Here is a 24,945-nt window from a genome sequence, read left to right on the forward strand (position 1 = left end):
ATTAACCATGGAATTATCTCCATTTCTTTAAGAATAATAATATAGCCTGTGTTACATTTCAGCATTTAGAGATATTAATTGCAATCTTAATTATCTTTCAATCACTTTTTTCTTTCTTTAACAATTCCTCACTGCTTCGAGTAAAAGCTTAAATCAAAGCATCTCATGCCATCAATATAGAGAAGGGAAGATAATTTGCAAGGGATTTTTGCATGGGCTTTACACTTAAAATATACTTTGACTTCAAGATCTAAATTTATGATTTAAGCATTTCAGGATCATGTCAATAGAGAATAGGCACTTTCTTCAACCCTACTTCTCTGCTAGTATCTTCCCAAAGTCTGAAGACTCATTAAAAATGCCAAGACTTAAATGTTCAGGCCAGTCAGGGGTCTAATGAATAGGCAGGAAAAAAGGAACTCAATGAGAGACAATTTGGCAATTGGACCCTTTGTGAAGTATTATAGTTCAAACCCACCCAGTAATCTCCTATTAGAATTATGATTATTATTTCAATGCAAGAAGCATACTGCAGATCTGCAGATTCTTAAGAAAAGATTTTTTTTTAATGTAACCCAAAATACATGTGGGAAAGAAAATACAAAAGAAAACTCCACACATAATATGGTACAACCATGCAAATCTCATGACACCTGAATTCTAATCTTCCCTTCCATGACTGGGCCTAAATGGATTAAAAGAGCTTTCAATATCAAACTCTGTCCTGTCTGGCACTTAATCACAAAATTAAAATTTTAAGTCTCTATTAATAATGCACTTTGAGCCATCTTTTTGGCTGGCCAAATTCCAAAACACTCTAGTTAGCACAAACCAAGATTAGTTTTCAGAATAGGAAATACAGCTTTATAAAGATTATCATGAGGGGTCTTGGACTAGAACTTTGCTGAGGACCTATTTCTTCAAATAAGTAATCTGGTTTCTGGCCTGCCTGTCAGTGTTTATGAAGAGTCCTAATTATATAGTTTTTATGCTCAGGCATAGTTTTTAAAAGTAAGTTAGCCTGTATCAGAATGTTGGTATAATAAAAACGTTTTCCTTAGGTATTCTTTTTTAGGTATTAGTTTTTCTTAGGTATTAGGTGTTAAGTTTTTCTTAGGTATTATTTTAACTATGCAATTTGTAAGCAAAACTACTACATTATTGTTATTAGTATACTTTATTATAAATAAGTCTTTTATTTTTTCCTTTTGTTTTTACTCCTTGAAAGCCCAAAACTTTTGTGTACTATCAAATTAATGGACCCACATAGGTTTTCCCCTATTTTATAAAGAACATATATAGATGGTAGAAGTTTACATATTAAAGAGGCTTTAATTATGACTATTTCATAATTACATTGCTTATGGTTGTGATCTGGTAGAAAATGGTAATATAATACATAGAATGTACCTTCATGGTAATAGTTGATGTAGTATAAATTATTTTTATTAATGTGATTTGAATAAAGTGTTTAAATTCATATTAATATACAAAGCATATTTCATACTTACATCTAAAAGTATATGTATATCTTGTTCTGTTTTTGAGATGTGATTAGGTTTTATTTTCTTAGGTAATATTTCTTTTTTTTTTTCCTTAGGTAATATTTCTTAAATAACTTTGTAGTTTCAGTCTAGGTAATATCATTAATGTAATTAAATATTTTGATCGATGTAAACATTTTACTACTTTATCTGTTACTAGACTAAAAATATTTTTATTTCATAGGTTACTTTCAAAATATTATTTCAGTTTAACACATCTTATCTCATGGAAAATGTGATCACTCACTTAAGTGCAACAAGGTTGGTTGATATGTATGCATGAGTGTATGTGTATGTAAATGTATAAGTATGTAATTTCATTACTTAGAATATTTTGCTTTATAGACTCACTAGAACTTCTTACAGCTTTTATGAGAGACCAGTAAAAGTAAAAGGAGTGAACCCCCTTACTTCACAAAAACATCCTTATGATTAACTTAAAATAAGAAATTTAGAATTAATGCACCTACCAATATTAAACCATTGATTCTATGAGCTGTAAAACACGTTGTAATCACACATCACTTATATCTGCCAAATTGCATTTAAATTTATTTAAAAATGTTTACAGGATTGCTATTTTAACTTGTACTGGCAGTCTATCAAGTTCAACTGGATCATTAAATGGATTTAAAGTTTTATGATGCCCTTTTGTAGTTTAATACATTTTATCCAAATCAGCCAGAGCTTCTGAAAGATATCACCCAATACCCATATAACAAATTACAAATAACAAAAGGCTAATAAGGAAACTGAAATAGTGTCTTAGCTTTCTTCTAAGTATAATCACCCACTGGACCATAAACTCCTTGAGATAAAATTCTATCTTCTGTTGCTTTATTCCCCAGTATCTAACATGGTGCCTCACATCCAATAATTGCTGAGTAAATATAGAATGCATGAATAAATGAGAAAATAAATTAATGAATAAATGAATTCTGTATGCTCAATTTAATCCAGCTCAACAAATATTTATTTGACATCTACTAGAGACAAGATATTGAATTCATCACTATAGGGAATATAAAAATTAATAAGGACTTAAACTTCATGGAGTAAACATTAAATAGGAGGCAAAGACTAATATATAAATTACTATAATATATGGTACAACAAGGAAAATTCATTAGAGAAATAAAAACTGTGTATCAGAGACATAATAGAGGTTAATTTATATCTACTTGGCAATGAGACCCCAAGAAACCTTTATCAAGGAGATTATAATTAAGAAGGACCTTAAAGGTTGGGTAGCAATGCATAGGTTAGTAAATGGAATTAGGTAGAACATTTTAGGAAAAGTATACAGCTTGAGCAAAAACTCAATAGTGAACCACTAGACCTACTGAGGGAATATCAGGTAATCCATTTTAGCTCAAATATAGAGAATACAAAAAGGAGTAACAGAAGATAAACAGGGAGTGTGCATCCCATCATGTTATGGTGAGTATTGAATGTCAGAATGAGGCATGTTTACTTAACTAAGCAAACCATAAGGAGCCAGAAAAGTTCTTGAGGGGTGAAGTTTATATACAGAGCTAGCTGTTTCTTAGGAAGACTAATTTGGCCACAGTAGGGAACAGGTAGGAGAAGATGGGACCAGTCATAGCAAAAGCCCTGTCCCACAAATATCTATAACCCAAACGAGGGTGCTGCTTTTGCTCTACTCTAGCTCACACCAAGCCACTTATCACACTTGGATATGGCAAAGCCATTGAGAGGTCCTCATTGCCCATTCTGCGAGACCAAATGCTAGGTGCTTGGTCACTTGGTGGAGAGGGTATGTGTGATAAAAATAAGGAAAGCTAACATTTATTATTTCCTACATCTAGGCACAATGTTGAGCACTTTACATGTACTATAATCATTATTTATTTATCACTTATGATAAATCCCCATTTTATAGATGAAGAAACCAAGGCAAAGAGAAATTAAATAACAATACCATGCATGCTGGCCCTAGAGCCAGTGTTGGTAACTGTTATATCCCTCACTGTGCTTTTTTTTAACGCATGGGAGTATGAGATATGCATATGCAAGTATAAATATGCATGCCTTTACATAATATATAATTGAAATGACAACTTAAGGGAATAAATCTTTAACAAATATATAAGCATCAAATAATAAGCAATAGTCTTTAATAAGACTTTAAAGACTATAAAACTATAGTCTATAAGACTATTAAAACAAGAAGATCAAAGATTTTATATTGACTTTCCACCATGTAAACCTAGTCATGTCTCTTTGTGAGGTCCTCATCTGTTAGGAATAAATAAGAATCACATTGTGATCTCTGTTAAAAACACAAATTCCTAGGTCCCAACTCAAACCTACCTACTAAATCTGTATTTCAAGGAGCAAAGCTCAGTAATCTGTGTATTTAATGACTGAGCCAGAGTTACTTATCCATAATCTTCATAGAAGAAACCTTGGACTATATCATTCTGGTTTTCAACCCTAGCTACAATTCAGAATCAACTTGGGAAATTTAATAATACCCATCTGTTGCTGGCAAGGATGTGGAGAAAGGGGAACCCTCCTACACTGTTGGTGGGAATGCAAGCTAGTGCAACCACTCTGGAAAACAGCATGGACGTTCCTCAAAATGTTGAAAATAGAACTACCCTATGACCCAGCAATTGCACTACTGGGTATTTACCCTAAAGATACAAACGTAGTGATCCGAAGGGGTACCTGCACCCGAATGTTTATAGCAGCAATGTCTACAATAGCCAAACTATGGAAAGAACCTAGATGTCCATCAACAGATGAATGGATAAAGAAGATGTGGTATATATACACAATGGAATACTATGCAGCCATCAAAAGAAATGAAATCTTGCCATTTGCGACGACGTGGTTGGAACTAGAGGGTATCATGCTTAGTGAAATAAGTCATTCGGAGAAAGACAACTGTCATATGATCTCCCTGATATGAGGGAGAGAAGATGCAACATGGGGGGTTAAGGGGGTAGGAGAAGAGTAAATGAAACAAGATGGGATTGGGAGGGAGACAAACCATAAGTGACTCTTAATCTCACAAAACAAACTGAGGGTTGAAGAGGGGAGGGAGGTTGGGAGGGGGGTGGGGTTATGGACATTGGGTAGGGTATGTGCTATGGTGAGTGCTGTGAAGTGTGTAAACCTGGAGATTCACAGACCTGTACCCCTGGGGATAAAAATATATTATATGTTTATAAAAAATAAAATTAAAAAAATAAAAATAATACCCATCTGTGACCTCCCTCCCCTCCCTGACTGAACAACAACAGCAACAAAACAAAAACAAAAAAACAAGAATTCTACTGTTTTATAAAGCTCTTGTTTAGTTGCCAAGATAAGCTTGCCTTTCAAGTGCTCAGAAATGTCTCTAAATAGTCAGTAGTTTCATGATTTGTCTGAACATGCTATGTATTTTCTAGTGACAGCGAAGAACCTCCTGAAGCCCTTTCTGATAATGAAGTAAACATTTCTATCCCGGTAAAATATGAAGTTGGACTTCAGTTTTACAGGTAGGAGGAAAATGCATTTTTATGTTGATGCCTTTCTACAAACCCAGTGGTTCTCAAAGTGTGGTCCCTGGCCAAGGGCATCAGGAGCATCTGGGAACTTAGGCAAATTCTTGGCCCCACCCCCAATCTACTGAATCTGATTCAGTACTCTGGGGCCCAGAAATCCGTATTAAACAGGCCCTCTGGAAAATTTTCATGCCCTCTAAAGTCCCAGCATGCTAAATAATCTTATATGTGAGGTGCTAATGATCCTGGATTGCATTAGCAGTCCACTCTAAACTCATTACCAGTCCAGTCTAAACGCTGAAGACCTAGAAGAAGTAATTTATAAATTCTAGTGTTCTTGGAGGTCACCAGCATATTTCTTAGCCCTAATTTCTCATTGTGAGGGATCTGATCAGCCTGGCCATTCTGGACACACTAGATTAAATCTTTCTTATTGATGAGGGCTGTTTACTTCTTGCATTATTCATAAATTGTCCTTTCCCCTAAAAACTTTCAATCTATCCAAACACAAATCATATTGGCTATGTTTCCCACTACAAGTACTACACTACAAGTCTTGCTTAAGCAAGACTCCAAGCTTTTGCTAAAAAAAAAATATGTGCAATGTATATAAAAAGTATAAGAATCAGAGGCAAGTTTAGTCTCAAGGTCTTATTTTATTAATTTATTTTCTATGGCACTTTGCTTTATCTGATAACAACAAAAATGAGAGGATCATAGGGTATATATACAAATAGATTTTGTGTATATTACTTAGCCTCTGAATTCTATTTGCTGTTTTCTATCTGCTCTTATCCACTTCTCTTGGTACAATGATTTTTGCCAAGAATTTTTCATTTTATTAAAATAAAATTTTGACAAACACCTATATATTTTTATTATACTTCATTCCACCAAGTTCATCCAAAGAACATGGAGAAGTTGTATGGGAAAGAATGAATTTTTAAATTTAGCAGTAAATATAGGTCTTTAATATGAAAAGCTTAACATTTTTAAAAATCTATTTAAAATTCAGCACTTCTAAAAATATTAAGTTTTAGCCTCATTATTCACAAAATATAAATGATATTAGTGAATTAATAGAAACTTTCACTTGGTAACAATGAAACTTTATTTTAAAGTTGTATATATTTTGACATTTTAAGGCCAAATTAGCATCAGTGACTTACTGAACTAAATTATATAGCCTTTCTCATTCTCACCCTTCTCAAAGAAGTAATTGTAGGTTTCATGGTAAAAGAATTTACCTCTTACTTGAAATCTCTACAAGTACTTTCTGTGGGATTACCTGGTATAAAGAAAGAAAAAGAGTGAGGTCAAGTAAAAGTTAAACTTCATTGTGTTTTGTTTATCTTCTTCCAATTAATTCTAAGCTCTGCAAGTGAATACCATATTTCAATTGCGGCCAATGAGACTGTCCCTGAAGTTATTAATTCTACTGAGGACATTGGAGATGAAATTAATATCTTCTATTTGGTAAGAATCTACCTCTAAATTAGTATTGTCAAGGAGTAATTTATAAGCTTATAAATTAAATGAAAGTATTAACAGACACATAGAAACTTATTGATTCAACAGTTAATCTCTATATTCCAGAATTTTTTTTATAATTTCACTATTTTGAAGTAATTTTACTCAAAGAATTATTCACAATTATACTTTGAAGCAATTTTAAAAACTAAGGCACAAATTTCCTCCTAACACAGGCTTCGGTTGACTTCCTAGAAAAAATAAATTTATAAAACCAAAGAGACACTATCTATAAACCTATAGACTTTATTTACATTATTTTTTCAGTATGAGTGAGAAATGCACTTATAAAAAATAATTATGACTATTTCAGAAATTGATTACTTCAGATATCTTGGTAATATTTTACTTTACTCAACAAATAAATACATATCTCGTTCTCCTCATTGCTGCCTTCCATAGGTATCATACTATAACTTATGTTCCTCCTACCATATCCTTAAGTGATGTTTTCTATTACAACAATTATTTTTATCTTTGAATTCCTCATAATGAATTTTTCCTCACCATTATAGCAAACAATTATGGAGCTGAACCAGACTTTCATTTTAGGTAATGCCTACTTACAGACACAGACTAAAGTTAACATTACTCAAGTAAAAGAGGGTCCAATTCAAATGATGGATTTAAATATGTATTCAGAAGTATGAAATAATACAACATTATTATATGTGAAAATAGTCTCAATCTCTTTGGGAATTGCCAACAGTGGAAAAGGAAGTTCTCTTACAAGTAAAATAAATGTATCCTCTCAAGATTCATTCCGTTGTTTTTATCTGTGCTCTTTGCTAAAATTTCTATGACAAGTTTATGGCGGAAATTAGCATGAATGACAATCACCTTATTACTGAGATTAATTTTTGAAATTTTGGCTGCCAAGTTCTTCTAGCCCTATTTGCTTTTCCTAGATTAAAGAATTCAACAAAAACACAAGGAAGGAACAAAGGAAGGGAGGGAGGGAGGGAGGGAGGGAAGGAGGGAAGAATGAATTTTGAATATTATAGATCTTCATATGGTTTACTAGGGTCCAAACTTGAAACAGGTACTCTTAAATTATTATAAATAACATTGTTAAGAATATCCCTGACCATAATTTTTTTTATCTCATTATTTTGCTGGTATAAAACTTAAAGTTGGAGTAATGGAATTGAAAAAAAAAAAATGTGAACATTTTCTTAGGTAAGACCAGTGAATGAATTTACTACTAGAAATGTACCATAGAAAATTATTGGTGATACAAAGATTTATTCTCAGAGACACTCTTTTTTTAAGTTTATTGGTTTATTTATTTATTTGTTTATTTACTTGTTTGTAAGTAATCTCAACACCCAACATGGGGCTCAAACACACCACCCCAAGATCAAGAGTCCCATCTTTCCCAACTGAGCCAGCCAGGCACCCCTGGAAAATATTTTTACCAGTGTCATTTATAGCAGTTTAAAAATTGAAACCTGGGAACAATATAAAAGTTTAACCACATAAAATTGCTTAAATAAATTATCAGATAGTTACTCAAGGGAGAGACAGCTAAAGAGGACACATTTTAGATTTTAAAAAAACTAAATTCTGCTATTTACTAGCTCTGTGACCTTGAAAGTTCTTTGTTCCCAATTTAACTTTGTCTTCTTATAGGTTAAATAGGGATATTAAGAGAATCTACCTCATACGGCTGTTAACAGTGTTAAAGGCAATAATGCAAATAAGAGAATTAGCATAGTGTTTGGAATATAAATAAATATTGATATCATGGTTATTATTAAGCAGCTAATGAAAGTCATATTCTCAAGGAATCTCTAAGTTTATGGGAAAAGACCATGACAATACATTTTATAAATGGGATGCCAAATCTTGTATTTATTATGATACAAATTTTATAATGTATACATATATGCAAATGATAGGTAAATTTTACACTAAAGTGTTACCAATGTAGTAGAATTGTAGAAAACTTCCAGTTTATTTTCAATATTTTCAATGTTTCTGTAAAGAACATTGTTTTTAATCAGAAGAAAATAAATGTTAATTGCAGATTACATGATTTTTTTTTATTATTTACCAGAAAACAGATGGAATTAGAGTGGGAGACCATGGCAGGCAAGTTTAAGGCGTATTACAATAAGAAGGGACAAGAGTCAAGGAGCATGCTTAAGAGGCCAGGCACAGCTGGTCAGGAATTCCTAGAATTCCAAGATTAAGGGATGCATTTCGTTTTTGGCAACCACAGGGAATTGTTTCAGATCTGTGTAACTCCCAGTCCAGAAGGCTCAGTTAGATAGATCCGTTGGATTTTCTGGCATCTAGATTAAGGAGCTCCCTACTCACCTAGGAATTCAGCCTAGGGAAGATGTAAAGAAGGTGTACGTCCTGAAAATTACGCTTGAGTGGAAGAAGGGAGGCCCATAGCACCTGGTTGCTCCAATTCAACCTGTGAGGACTTTTGAATAGTAAATTCAACTTCCTGATGAATTTCAACCTGCCTGGCTTTCCTTCCCTATGTGGTACACTCACCATTGGTGGCATGATGTGATATTCAGTGGGAATTGTAGTTTAGTAGATAAAAGCATATAGGCAATGAGAGAAGAATCAATGTGACTCTCATCCAACTGGATTATTAGTCATTATTGACACAGTAGCCTAGCTGGAGATAGGATAGTGAAAGGAAGCAGACGGTTATCTGGTTTGCCTGTGCAGTGGTGGCAGATGCCATGTGGCTGGGCTGAGAAATGATTTGTGGGCCTAAGGGGTTACAGCAGACTGGTTGAGGCAAACAAAATAGGCTCACCTGTGCTGAGTGGGTCGAGTAAATGTTCTCCTTTCTTCCCACCTCCAAAAGACTAGGAGATCCAAAAAGATGATGAGCATAAATAAATTTAATTCTGACTTTTCTTAATCCCAGTCCTATTTTGGGAGTTGGAAGATGAAGGAACAATATACATTATAGCTGATACATATGGCACTTTTAAGCATCCCTGTTTTATTCTTGTTTAATCATGCCAGTTCTCTGTCCAGTGCCATAAGCTGCCTGCATTCACTTTTAGATTCAAAATATTATACAACTTAAATCAATTAAGGACAAATGTCCTACTGAATGCAGAAAGGGTGCTGTTGAAAGAAGAAGAGAGGATTAATTTTTATTTTTTTCCCCGTAGATTAGAAAAAGTGGACATTTTCCAATGCCAGAACTTAAGCTGTCAATTTCATTTCCCAACTTGACATCAGATGGTTATCCTGTGCTATACCCAAGTGGATGGTCGTCTTCTAATGTAAGTCATGTGTGCCTTGGAATGACATCATAATTATTATCTTCTTCAATTTGTATTTAAAACCTTTTGTTCTGCATGCCACCTGTGATAAAGAGCTTTACCAAAGTGACCTGGAGAAGAATTTAGAAAATTTTAAATAATAATAATAACTTCCACTGGCTACTTAATAGATGCATTAGTTTCCTACAACTGCTGTGGTAACAAATTACCCCAAGTGGGTGGCTAGAAACAACAGAAATTTATTCTTACTCAGTGCTGGAGACCAGAGTCTGCGATCAAGGTGCCAACAATGTTTGGTCCCCCTGGAGGCTCACAGGGATGCCTCTCTCCTAGCTTCTGGGGGCTGCTGTCACCCCTGGCATGCCTGAGCTTGTGGGAGCGTAACTGCAGTCTCTGCCTCTGTCTTCACATGCCTGTCTTCCTTGAGTTTCTGTGTCTTTGCCTCTTCGGTCTCTTACAGCACACTCATCAGTGAATTTAGAGCCCATCCTAAATGGAAGGACCTCATCTGGAGATCCTTAATTACAACTGCAACAAACCTCTTTCTTTTTTTTTTTTTTCTTTCAAGATTTTATTTATTTATCTGAGAGAGAGGGAGAGAGAGAATGAGCACAGGAGCAGGCGGAGGGTCAGAGGGAGAACCAGACTACCTGCAGGCAGGGAGCCCCAAGCTGGGCTCAATCCCAGGACCTGGAGATCATGACCTGAGCTGAAGGCAGAAGCTTAGCCAACTGAGTCACCCAGGCACCTCCAAATGACCCTTTTTCCAAATAAGGGCATGTTCCCAGGTTCCAGGCGCTAGGACTTGGACATGTCTTTTTGGAATACTTGTCAATCCACTGGAGTGGATTTTAGGTAACTACTTGTTGACTTGTGCCTTAACATGTTTGTTAGAGCTTTAATATTTTTGAGGTGATCAAACATCTCTAAAAAGAGACTTCTTAATTGCTCCTAAGCAATTTAACAGCTGCACGTAAAACAGTAAAGCACTTTTTTACTCACTTATCCCAAATAATAGCAGTATCACACCCATTTTGTACCTATAGCTTTGAATGAGTCAATGTGGTAAATTGTGTTGGCTCAGTCTCTAAGACAGAAAATCACAATGAATGTTGAAGTAATGCATGCATATTATCAGTATTTGACAATCGGTCTTCTCTTCAGAGACTTTTTTAAGTTAAAATATTCTCAGAAATCAAGAAGTAAAAACAGTGATAGTTGGATTATGATATTTAAATGTTGCCCTAAAAGCAAGGTAAAATTAAATCTCTACCATTTTTGGGATGCCTGGGTGGCTCAGTCGGTTAAGCCACTGCCTTCGGCCCAGGTCATGATCCCAGTGTCCTGGGATCCAGTCCTGCATCGGGCCCCTTGCTCAACAGGGAGCCTGCTTCTCTCTCCACCTCTGCCTGCCACTCTGCCTGCTTGCGCACTCACGCTCTCTCTCTCTCTCTCTTTGACAAACAAATAAATAAAATCTTAAATATATATATATATATATATATACCATTTCTCTCTAATACAAAAAAGCAGGTTAGTGAGGATGTAGAAAGACTAAAATTATACTTTTCCTATTACTTACTAACTTCAACCTTATTACCTTTTATTAAGGCTGTAGAGAGTTTTGATGAACAGAATGTTTATTAGAGTAAGTCTAGAAAAACAATCTAAGAACTAGCTGTCTTATAAACATGGCATCTTAACATTTATAGGGCTGCTGATTTACATCATCTTCCCACATAGATCAAGTATCTTACCCTTGGTGTTTAGAGACTCCTGAAATATTATTGGATGAATACACAAATACAGATGAAAGCTCATCTCTTTTTTTGTTTGTTTCACAAACCATCGTATGAGCCATCATATTGAATAACAAATGCCAACCCTTTTTTTTCCCACCATAGTTTTAATTTCTTTTCTCTCTCTGTATTATGGGAATTTACAACTAATATTTGATGAAAACAATAAATTAATGAGCATGTTACACAATAGTAAGTTCCACTAGCACCCTTCCTTTTCAATAACAATCTCCCTGATATCTATTACAATTCAAAAGTAGCATGCTAACAGTCATTATTACCTGGGAGTCTGTGTATATGGCTACTACAGAATAGCTTCTTCCATATTGCACACTCCTGAAGATGGATCTTTCATCTGTGACAATGGCTGTCACTCAGATGTTTCACGTTATAATACCAGGTCATTTTTCCCTCTGACATCTGGCATTGTCTGATAAAAGAAATATTTTCACTTCTTAGAATGCGAACTGCAGACCCAGTAGCCTTCAGGACCCTCTTGGCGTCAACTCTGGGAAGAAAATAATTATATCCAAACCTGAAGATCTCAAAAGAGGCACAATTCCGGTAAATACAGATAACCAAGACAAGTACTAGTTTTATCTCATGCCTTTTAAGTGAATAAATTCAATATCAACCTAAAAATAGCTATCTTGTAGAATATCTTCATATGGTATCTTTTTGTCAAATGACAAAGGTACTAATATGTACCTCTGATCGTTTAAACAGGACTGCAGTACGTGTAAATTTGCTACCATTACATGTAATTTGATTCCTTCTGACATGACCCAAGTGAATGTTTCACTTATCGTATGGAAACCAACTTTTATTAAAGTAAGTGATTGCATCGTTCTCTGCAATTATTGAATTATTGAATTATGTTAACCAGTGTTTGTTCATTACTTAGTATATACCAAGTACAGTGCTTCTGTAGAAAGAACTGGAAGTGTAAAAATATGTGGTTCAAACGTGGCTCTACTTAACCAACCAAATGGGTCCCATTTTCCTTGTTTATTTGTAACTAAGTTATCTCCAAGGTGTGCTTCCAGATATATACTTTTGTTTTCAGTCTCTTTTACAATTTTTTTGTACCTCTAGAAATAAACACCTATACAGTATCAAAGTTTGCATTTATCTTAACACTATAGAACCCAGTTAAGGGACAAAGAATTATAGAGAGACAGTACTTGACTCCTTGACACCATTATCAACAAATAGAGCTAACACATATTGTGGATTTATTGTATTAGATCAGAATTTACATATATATACGTATATATGTACACACATTTATATATTCTATATATATATATACACAATTTATACTATATATACACACATTTATATATACTATATAATACATAATTTATATATATGATATATGCACACACATTTATATATACTACATATACACATTTATATATACTACATATACTGTATATATGTATATATATATATATATATATAAAACAGGAGGATATTTTTTAGCTTCTTATAGTCATATCTGTCTGACAACAAGTACTTTAAAACTTAATCCATTGTATTTTGTATGGTTTCTTTCTCTCATAGAAGTGTTTGGTTAATTATATGAAATTCTCATTTTTAAGGTTTGATCATAACCTAAGTTACAATTTTCATAAGTGAAAAATATTAAGTTGCAATTTTTATAAGTTACAAACTTTTGGATATTGGCAATTTTGTGTTTTATCCTACACAAGCTCCTATATAAACTTCATTACCAGAGTGTAGCTATTTCATATCTAGCTGTATGAAAGGGGGCAGGGTTTGAGGTTTGTTTTTACCAAGGATAAATCTGAAGAAAATGATTTAGAAAATTGTTGCATTCTATAACAAGGACCTAAGTGACAATTTGAGTGGAAAGAAGAGGGATGGGTCGTCGTTTGAAACCACCAGTTCCATTTGGATGTTAGTAAAACCAGTGTTTTTAAACCTCTCAGGAAAATCTCAGTTTTAAAAATTGCACTGCTTAAACATGACTAGCTCTTACTATGATTAACATAATATATTGAAAATAAATTCTGTTTGCTTTTCAGACACGTTTTTCTAGCTTAAATCTTACTGTAAGGGCAGACCTTCAGAGTGAAAATACATCACTGATTTTAAGTACTGGCAATCAAAAAAGAGAGGTAAGAGCAACTCTAAGTTTTGAAAACATTATACATTTCACTCTGAATTTTGTGACATAATGTTTTATAATTGCTTATAGAACCTAAAGCAGTGACTAGCTAGTCACTAAGTAACAGACACTTTTTGCTTCAAATTGTACTTAATTAACTTCAAGTGTGATTTCAGTCTTCTTTGTAAGAAACTGGGAAAAACCATGATATTACAATTAACATGCCATGTTTGAATTTACTGCTTGTAACTATCACAATAAATTGGTGTTTTTACTTTCCCCTTGATAACAAAAGATGATTTGTAATTTTCCTCCTTAAAAACTGACATTATAAAATGCAGTTGATATCTGAAGAGCAAACTTGAAAAACACTTTATAGAAAGTGACTGTACACTTCAGAAATAAATGTAAATTTTGAAAGGTTTTCTTCACTTAGTCATTGGGAAGTCAGATGCAAAAATGAAATATTATTCCCTTGTACAAATTCACACTCAGTCCTTGGGAAAAACAAAATGGTTTGAGGTTTTCTCCCTCTTGCTTCATTATAAAATAAGGCCAGAGTACTTGTTACAGATGTGGATATGTAAACATTTCTCCTCTTTTCATGGGGGGGTTTAAATATCCCATGTGGATAGTATGAGTCATTTAATTTTATTTGGAAGCTCCTAACATTCAGATATTATTTAAAATTTTCTTATTTCAAATTAATACTTATCTCAAGTAGTTCCAATGTCAATGACCCCTGGTTAAAGAATATAAGCATATAATATTTACTTACATTATAAAGAATACTGATAAATGCAAATTTGTTCCACATGCAGAGAAGCCAAAATTTTACCAGTAAACACCACCCCCAAAATGAGTATGAATAATATTGTAAAAGAGTACTTTTGATTCCTAGATATGTTTCGTCGAAATTTTATAATTAGCTCTATTTCCCCTAAATGTTAGTCTAAAACTCCCCTTGGAACTATCATTCAACATTTTATCCTAAAAGAAAATTATACCTACATTGTTAAAATTACTAAAAGTGATCATTTTTTAATTGCGTGATCTTAGAGAAGTCACTGATCCCATCCAGATTTCAGCTTCTGCATCTGTCAGTTCAGGGAATTGTTTTAGATGTATTTAAAATCTGTCCTAAAAGATCTTATTCTGTACATATGTATACTCGTGCCAGCTCTGCGTTCCCAAAGCATCAGCAGTGACCCACACGGAGCCATCTGAATAGTTTGTATCAGTATCCAATATATGTAAATATCTCCCCATTCCCTTTTTTACCTCCAGTCTTCCCTTTAGCGTTAGGAATTGAGATGGTCCCTGTGACAAGCCAACATAGAAACTTGAACTGTTATTCATCGTGAGATCTACCCTGAATTAGTCTTTTTTCTTAGAAACCTAGGGATGAAACCCAGGGCAGACAAGTCTCACCATGGTTTGGGGGCCACATGGAGCTTCATTAACCTAACTAACAGCTTTTTACCTCAAAGTTCTCCTTCAGTTAAGACCTAATGTATAGATTGAAGATCCAGTCGACTGGCAGAGACAATGCCGTCTAATAAAAAGCACATAGGGCTGCATATATGTGCAAAAATTTATGTTACCTGTACACTGGAGATTTGTACATTTTACTGTAGGAGATTTTTATATAAATTTGTAGACAAAAAATAAAGCACATGAAAATTAGAATTAGAAGAAGACCTGCTCAGGTTTTTTTATGTCAGCAACCTGTGGTAACACTCCAGCCTAAACCTATATGGTCATGATAATGCACTAAAGTCAATCAATAAATCTTCAAAATATATAATACTTTGGGTTCTCAGTGAGTTAAATGCACCTCTACTCCCAAGCACTCTGATTCATAAACAGTTCGCTCTTTATGTATGCATTTCTAAAGCATAAGATTATAAATATTTGGGGTAATAACAAATTTGACATGCTTAGAGATTTTGAATAGATGAAGGGCATTTATAAATGTAAACTCAAGGTTTTCTCTGTAGGTAGTAATCAGATTAAGTACATTGTTTGGTAGAAAATTATAGCCTGCAAGAACTTAATGTACCAGGACATATAATAGGTGTTTATCAATGTTAACAATCTTTTTAAATAAATTTCAGTTTGCTGTTCAAATATCCAAAGATGGACTGCCGGGCAGAGTGCCATTATGGGTCATCCTGTTGAGTGCTTTTGCTGGATTATTGCTATTAATGCTGCTCATATTAGCCCTGTGGAAGGTAAGCACCAAAGTTCTTTTGACTTTCTATTTCAAGTATCAACAGCAAATTGGTGAAATAAATTATCATTTATCCATGCTGTGTAATATGGTATTACACAGCCATTAAAAATATTGAGATGATAACCAAGACAAAAGAAAAAAAAATGTATATCCCGAACATTGTGCACAACTCAATCCCAGTTTTGAAAAAGAAAAAAAATAAACAAATCCAAAAATCATGATGGATCTCTCTGGGGATTAGGATTGCAAAAGACCTTTATCTGTCTATAACACTGAGATTTGTAAATTAAGTATGCATTACTTTTATAAGTAAAGAATGAAAATTCTTCTTTTATAAAAAAAAGAACAAAATGAGCTCTTATGTCAGTTTAAGAGTATATAAATAATAGAATGGTTAAGATGAGCCTTATCCAAATACATATATCTATATATCTTAAAAACTAAGACTTCTTTAATATATGAAGAAATATGCCACATTCTATGTAATAGCTGTGTGTCTGAGTGAGAGAAGTTAAGTTCATTAGTTGATGAAAGAGAAATCTTACTGTTTCACTGACTCCTATTTCAAATCCTCTTGTAAAACTATTTCTATTCGGTAAATCCATATATTTACATAGATATTTTGCTTATACTGAGATGTGTGAGATTTTTCAAACTCTTAGCTGTATCCTTTTCAAATTAAGCAGAACTAAGATGATAGCATTTACACAAATTTAGTAAAGAGTAAAATCCTATCAAAAAGTTGAATTTAATGTTTTTTTTCCAATGAAACATCAAATTGGTATTCATTCTAACATCATACCATCCTATATTTTACCAAATTGTTTTATTAAATAGCTAAACTCTGTTAAAAACACAGGTTGTGGTTACATATTCATTTTTTGAATACCTGAGCAGCAGAATTCTCTTTTAATTTAAATAATAAATTTTTGTCCCACAAATTGCCAAAGGTTGCTACCCTTTTCGACTGGCTTACAATGTCTAACTTCCTCTTTTGGGGGGATTACACTCAGGGAGGATGATAAACAAAGCCATGTTAAAGGTGTAGATCAGTAGCATTTAGTTTAGTGAACAGAAACCGCAGCTTTTCTCCAGCAAAGTCTCGATAAGACAGAATTTCTTGCTTTCTCAAACCTCCAGCTTCTTCTCCTACTCCAGAGGGTTCAGTGTTCCGTCTGTAATACCTGGCTTTACCACACTGTGGTACCCAAGACCTGGCTTAGTGATGTCGAGGTTGTGCTTAAAACAAAGATTTATTTCTTCACTTCTGGGCACCTCTATTCCAGAGAGCATCTTACTGTTGATTTCTTTCAGTGTGCCTTTCTATTCTGAGCACTGCACTTGCCCATGTAGTTTAGGACACAGCTGACAGGGATCTTTTTACACTTAATAGACCCTGAGCAGAAACCTTAGGATTATCCCTTCTTCCTCCTTCTTCCAAATGTGACTCTGGAAGTTCATTGAAACTCCCAGGCTCCATACAGGGAACAGGCCAAAGATTCTTCCTGGATCTGTGACTCTATTTCAAAAAGTGCTGTCTTTATATAATTTGTCCTTGCAGTACACGTAGTAGAAATTAAAGTTTTTCAAAATCTTAATGGTAGCTTGCTGTAGTTAATATTGAAGAGAGAAGACTTTGAGGATACACAGGTTTAAATAGATGGAGAAACACCTTCTGGTACCACACACTGAGGGAGAAGCCCAGTCAGGCCAATATGACCAACAGAATGAAATGAGACTCAGCCCACAGAGAAGCCCTAAGAAAGCAGAACCTTTTCCTTCTTAACTTGATTTCATACTGATGCTTGAAGTTTCATCACTAATTATTTATTTACTAACCCTGAAGGTGTATTCCTTTTCCAATATACATATCCTTGGTGAATGTGGATGGGAAATAGCACCACCATTTTTCAGTCTTTTATATATTAGTTAAATTTATTCACTCAACATTTATTGCATATAATAAATGAAAAGAATAAAAATAAAAGAAATGACGTCAGTAAGCACGTCATTTCTACCAGGTACTATTGAATCTGACCCTTTGCCATAGGGTTTTGAACCCAGGGATAAGCATAAATAAGATCTAGCCTTTACTGATAAGTATATATGGGAAGGCAAAGAAGGAAAGTGAAAGTTGTAAGTCTGGGCACTGAAAACAAACTTAGCTTGTTTTTAATTTCGTCCAGTATTGGCTCCAGCCAGTTTGAAGCTATGTCCTGTATTCACCTAGTCTCCAGTCTTATGACTCAACTTCGCTAACAACCCACATTAATAGAATTAGCTGAGCAGAAAAGTTCAGATAACACAATTAAGTTTTTTTTAAAAGAGTTTATTTATTTATTTATTTGGCAGAGATCACAAGTAGGCAGAGAGGCAGGCAGAGAGAAAGAGAGAAGCAGGCTCCCAGCCGATCAGAGAGCCTGATGTGGGGCTCGATCCCAGGAACCTGAGATCATGACCTGAGTTGAAGGCAGCGGCCTAACCCACTGAGCCACCCAGGTGCCCCCACAATTAAGTTTTAAAAATAGAACACTTAGGGGTGCCTGAGTGGCTCAGTCAGTTGAGCATCCAACTCTTGATTTCAGCTTGATTTCATGATCGCAGGGTTTTGAGATGGAGCCTTGCATGGGGCTCTGTGCTCAGCAGGGAGTCTGCTTGGGATTCTCTCTCTCCTACCCTCTGCTCCTCTCCTCAACCCCCACTGGCGCTCTCTCTTTCTCTCTTCTCAAATAAATAAAGAAATCTCAAAAATAAAAAATAAAATAAAATAGAACATTTAGTATATGAAAGCAAAGGAAGGTTGAAAAGATGCAAAAAGACTTGAGAGGTAAAGGATGAGAGAGAGAGAGAGCAGGGAGGGACAAAAGAAAGAAGTCTTATATTCACCACCTGTTCCTGTGAAAGCCTTGTCTGATTTATTTTCAGCTCAGGACCTGCAGGCACAAGGTCAGGGGCCTGATACTTTGTGAATCCAGAACTTTTATTTTTGGCTCAAAGGAAGAAACCCTGAGACATAGAGAACTGCCATTGAAGAGGATACATTTATTGTTTTTTCATGTTTATTTACCTGTTGTCACCTTTTCCTCATCTACCACCAACTAGATTCTGACATAATGGAAGACATAAAGCTGTGTCATGGTGGAAGACATAAAGAAGTTACCTTCTTTAACTTAAAACTGCATTTTTGAGGGGAGGGGGATGGGGGGATGGGTTGGCCTGGTGGTGGGTGTTAAGGAGGGGATAGATTGCATGGAGCACTGGGTATTATACGTTAACAATGAATCTTGGAACAGTACATTAAAAACTAATGAGTACTGTATGTGACTAACATAACATAATAAAAAATAATGAAAATTTCTTAAAAACTGCATTTTTGACCATTTATCCCATATAAGCCCTCAATTATTCAATAATGATTTTTTAAAATATACCATTCCCTTGCAAAATTCACCATAACTTCACTATTAAAATAATATGGAGGTACCATACTTTCAAAGAATTAACTCACTGCCTGAACTATTATAATCTGCTCTGAAACTTTAAAAAAATATATAGACTTAAAAAATACACTTCTCTAGGACCCTTAATTTCCATTTATTTAAAATACTCACATTTTAGATGAGATTATTACAAAGGTCCCTTTCAGTGCCTATACTTATTTTTATTATAATGTATAATAGGAAATAAATATAACACTTATAATTTTATAATGATCCAAATTAAACAGTATAATAAAAAGTCATCCACATTCACCCCTATGTGAAATTTCTTCTATGATCATTGAGTTCCTTTCCATCTCCAAATGATACAGCATGTTTTCAAGAGGCACTTCCTGTCAAGCCTATAAAGGCAGATATTCTAACACATTTAAAATTAATCCAGACAACTCCCGTCTCCCCCACCCCTCAGCCATGGTGCATGTGCCAGATTCCCCCACCTCCAATGACCTCAATTTATGATCATCAGTTAATTGATGGAATTTCTCTGCCACATCCCTGAGAAAAAAGGTAATGACAAAGTGCCATTCAGTGCTAGCTAACTCTAGTTTGTATGTCTTCCCAAATATTTTCCCAGAACCTCTAACTTAGTTCACCATGTGTACTAGTTTTTACTAGGAGACATGATATATTTAACCAACAAAAAAGTTTAAAATGAAGCAATTTAATAAATATCATTTCTTGACATTCAGTATTACTTAAGAGGTCAGTGAAAAAAAATCTCAATTATATTATCTGTATGCCCAGAAGCACTGACATAGTATTAAATTTTATCTAAGGAAATTACTATTTATTACCTAAATTCAAATAATTGATTGTGTTATGCTTGGTATTTTTCCAACAGATTGGATTCTTCAAAAGACCACTAAAGAAGAAAATGGAGAAATGACGTATTTTACAGGAGAAAAAAATAACAGTTATTCAATTATCTATCCTCAGGTTTGCCTCAAATATGTGACAAGAAATTTAAGACATAGTCACATAACTTTATGTACTCCATCAGGGATTAATCACTTGGAAAATGACAAATCAAGGAAGATCCAAAAACAATACCATAAAGATATATTTTATAAAATGATGAAAAATATTTTTAAATAATTACTCTGTGTTATTTAAGTAAAATTACAAAGTGTTTTGAAGATGAAGAATAACGTGTACAAATATGTTTATATATTAAATCAGCATCCAGAGTATTTAAGAAATGCATAAAAAGATTTTTATGATCATTGATAAATTAAGCTTTTTCCATTAATTCCTGATGGATATCCACATTCAGCATGATAGTCAACATTTGTAAATGACAAGAAAGGAATTAACCGAAAAAGATCACTTCTCTCTATTCAAATGAGAAAATTTTCCTCGATAGAGTATATATAAAATATGGACTGAAAATAGAATTAAGTCATACAGAATACATTCAACATCTTTGCGTTGGGTTCTGTACTTGGAAAGTCTTTTGTATGTTTGTTTGCTTGTTTGTTTTTCTCCCAAAGTGTTTGGAAACAATTGAGCTGATGGAAAATGAAGATAGACTCGTTTAAAGACAGCTCACTGAATGGATTAAGCTTTCACAGAACATGCTTAATTTTGACAGGAGCCCTAGAACTCAAAACTTTCATGCTGAAAACAGCACTTCACAGCAGTTTTGTGGGGCATACCAGTGATTTGTAATGAAAAGCCCTGTTGTGTGTGGGATATGCTAAGATGGTTTCTGAATGCAACGTGACAGCAGATGCCACAGAAACGCCCACCTCATCTTTGCTGGGCAGTTTTTGAACGTTAGGGGTCCAGGATATAACCAAAAGTAGGAGTTTTCTCAACTCCTTGGCACATGGTTCATTGAAACCCTCAAGCTGTGAGAGTATGTTTATTTTTAAGTTTTTAAAGGTATTTAATTTTCCAAACACATTTCTTATTTTTATGAAAGGCAGCATTCTATTATAATATTGCATTTTTACCAAGAAGCCACTGGTTTTTTAGTGTGTGGCATATCAGTATTTAAATAGAACTCCAGAAATGTATTTTAAAGAATCTTAGGTTTGAAACCTTGCACCAAGAGAAAGATATCACACCTCTGTATGAGCTTCTTTGCTCCTGAAGTAATCATTATGGTGCATCGGACTCTACTGTAGCACAAGCTCGTAGGTTGCTCTGCTTCTTAGGAAAATAACAATGGATGAATGTATCATAGCCGCATGTGTGAACTACTGCTGTAAAATTTGCTGATATTCCTACAACTCCATCTCTCCACCTGGCTGACCATCACAAGACCAGCACCTGCCCAGCACCTTACACAGAAAGTCCTAGACTCTACTTTTCTCCAAAGCATCAAATCAAGGGAGAAATTAAATGCCATAGGTTTAATTTTTAAAACTAATTTCCAAGGAATTCTCCGAGGACTCAGAGTCGGCTCCCTCGTGCCTGTCTGCATCTACGTCTAAGATCCTGATGATCAAAATCATGCACCTGGGGAGTGCCCCGGTCATCAATACTAGAAGAAAGGCTCAGTCCATCCAGAGATATGATATCCTCTTGCCGGTCATTGTTCTGAAATGTCTACTTCGGGAATTTCCTTCATTCCCACAGCCTATCTCCAGGTTCGGAAATCATTCTTCCTACCTGTTCTTTCTTTGCCCGACAGAACTCAGGTCTCTCTTGTTCTGAGCCACCGCATTGCACAGCCTATTGGCAGCTCAGCTCCAAAATCAGCACATTCTTAGAATAAATCAAACAGGTAAACTTAAATTCACACTTGGCCTCTAGGACTGTTAAGCATCCTGTTTCAGTGAATGTGCACATTTCAACCAAATACGATGGTAACCCGGAAGGGAAAGATGGAAACAATGGCATTTTGAACTTGTTAGAAAAGAGAGGAGCAACCATTGGGACAGATCAAATAGCTACGTATAAGCCTGGCACAGTTTTTAACAGAAGTCGTTCCCAGTTTTCAAACAGAATGTTTAATGAACCAGATATCCCTTTTCCCTAGTACTATTATTTGTTGGGCTTTATGTGCGTATGTGTGTGAGCATCTGTATGTGTAATGTGTAAACACACATGTACACACACACACACACACACGAATAGACACAAAGCAAATACAAAATACCTCAGTAATACCAAATGGCAAGGTTTGACAAAATGACAAAAAATAAACACAAAAGCTACACCAACAAGAAAAGTTTGATTCATCCATTTTCATTAATTCATTCATTCATTTTCATTAATATTTGCACAGTTCTGCAACTATCTAAAAGAAGTAAACGTGGAAGTTTTGACTAAAATAATAAATCAACAGTACGAGTGTTCTTAAACATAGTCAATGATTAAGAAATATACCAAACTCTAATCATTTTATTCTAAAGCACTTAATAAGAGAAGTGAGTGCTATTTAAGACTATGAGTTTATGTCAAAAACTTTTTTTTACATTGGTATTTTATAAAATTGATTATTTCTTTCATTGTGAACTAAAATATGTATGAAGTCCCTTTCCGGAACTTAGAATGGTATATTGGTAAATTATTCAACAACTAGCTCTCCAGGAGGAAAGAAAATCCCTGATTTGTATCATTTGCCAATTTCCATGATTTAAATAGTCTTGCCATGGCCATTTTCAAGCTACCAATATAACCCTAACCAGCTTGCAAAACTCCTGAAAATTGATCTGTCAGCTCCCACGAACCAGTATAAGCTGGCTTCAGCACACCATTGAAATAGATTAGATGACAATCATGACAATAATAGATGATAGATAAACAGATAGATAGATACAGAAATTCAATGATATAGAGATATAGAGATATAACATGTTAGGCATATATAATGCATAAATATACACAGTATAATCACCTTTCAAATTATGCTTTAAAGGCTCATCTCAAGCCCAGCAGACAATTCTATCCCTCATTCTTCAATTTCAATTTCTAGAATTATAGCCTTCCTTTAATATTAATAAAATGTTAAAAACTTTCAGGAGAAGCAAGGAGTTGAAAGCAAGAAAATATAAAGGGTGACACCATGAAAATCAGACTTTGACAGCCACAAAGAAACTTTTACTTTCTCTGGGAATCCAGAGCCATGAAACAATACTGTGAAGTTTCATCCTTTGCAAATATTTGTAATTTCTATGATCCAATTTGAAATTCAGTGGTTCCATTTATTCAATTATTTTCTCTGAGCCTTAAAGTCATAGGCCATTTAATCTCTGAATAGTTCCATGTCATCAGTATGCTTGAAATGAGGCTTGTAGGGGAAGATGTTTTTGCAAAATTTGATGCTTCCTCAACCATAATAAATGTACCTACACAAGCAAATACCTGTAAATACCTATAGAGATATATATTCTCTTTTCCTTTTACAAAACCAATATCTAGATTCAACTGGAAAACAAATATCTGCTCCAAAAGCAAATGTGGTTGCACAGTGTTTGACCAAAGCTGGGTTGTAGCTGCCGTGGGAAGCTGTGCCCACATTCTCCCCAGGCATCCCCTGCAAGGGCCACAGCTTATGAGGGGAACAACCACCCCTCCAGCTCCCGGCAGCGCGCTTTCAGAGAAGATGTCTTTGTCAAACATGTGGTAATCTGCTCCATGAAAATTAACTGTCTTGCTTGGCACAACACTGAGAAAACTAGGGAAGACCCAGGCTCCAAGCATGATTCATGTGCTTGGTGCAGTCACGTTACTGTTCAACTAAAGAGGCTTCTGGCAGCTCCTTTTTTTTTTTTTTTTTTTTTTTACAAAATAATATCCTTTGCATCCTTCATTTAGTTTCAATGCTTCTCAAGTCCTGTACATTAGTCATCTCCCTCCACCCCACCACCAAGGGAGATTTTCCAGAAGACTATTAGAGAAAAACCTGTTTACATGTCCTCTCTGTTTGCTGTGAATACCAGCTTCAGTGAACTGATCCTTTATACAGAATTTCAGGCCTCAGGTCTTCTGTGACACTATAAAAGCATGACATGATATAGGCATAATGTAATAGGGACAAAAGGCCTTGTACTTCAAAGAAGGAATATCTTTAAATGTGCCAACCTTTGTGGGACGCTGTCAGCATCTATGCCAAGAGTTGAAGGAAGGGTTTGTAGGATGTAGCCATCAGCACCCCACAGTCTCCATCCTCACCCATGGACATAATAATCCAAAAAATTAAAAGAGGGCTCTAAAATCTTCAGATTTTTTTAATGCAAACACAGCTTCAAGATGAGTCCACTTGGCAACCCCTTTCATACCAAACTGCTATCCCTAAACCTCTCCCGCACAGTACTTCTGATGTTAACTCTGCTGTGCATTACAAAAGGGCTCAATTCTGCTGTTTCCCAAATGGAAGCGCTATTGTGCAATATCTTATGTAAAACAATAAAAATAGAGCTAACACCTAACATTGTGATCTGGTGAACAAGTCAATATCCTTGATTCTCA

The 24,945-nt window shown here is 34.7% G+C and overlaps 1 protein-coding gene across 1 annotated transcript in view; it reads left to right on the plus strand.

Moving 5' to 3' along the window:
- Positions 1-23,252, plus strand: part of ITGA1 (integrin subunit alpha 1) — a 158,198-nt gene extending 134,946 nt beyond the window's left edge. Inside the window, exons 21-29 of the mRNA XM_032851453.1 lie at positions 1,729-1,805; positions 4,967-5,056; positions 6,436-6,538; positions 9,742-9,855; positions 12,114-12,218; positions 12,381-12,485; positions 13,706-13,798; positions 15,906-16,022; positions 20,366-23,252. Coding sequence (XP_032707344.1) covers positions 1,729-1,805; positions 4,967-5,056; positions 6,436-6,538; positions 9,742-9,855; positions 12,114-12,218; positions 12,381-12,485; positions 13,706-13,798; positions 15,906-16,022; positions 20,366-20,410 — 849 coding nt within the window. The 3' untranslated portion in view covers positions 20,411-23,252. The remainder of the gene's footprint in view (positions 1-1,728; positions 1,806-4,966; positions 5,057-6,435; positions 6,539-9,741; positions 9,856-12,113; positions 12,219-12,380; positions 12,486-13,705; positions 13,799-15,905; positions 16,023-20,365) is intronic.
- Positions 23,253-24,945: the final 1,693 nt, after the last annotated feature.

The sequence above is a fragment of the Lontra canadensis genome, unplaced genomic scaffold (assembly GCF_010015895.1).
Source record: "Lontra canadensis isolate GAN:19392208 unplaced genomic scaffold, GSC_riverotter_1.0 scaffold5, whole genome shotgun sequence".
NCBI lineage: Eukaryota > Metazoa > Chordata > Mammalia > Carnivora > Mustelidae > Lontra > Lontra canadensis.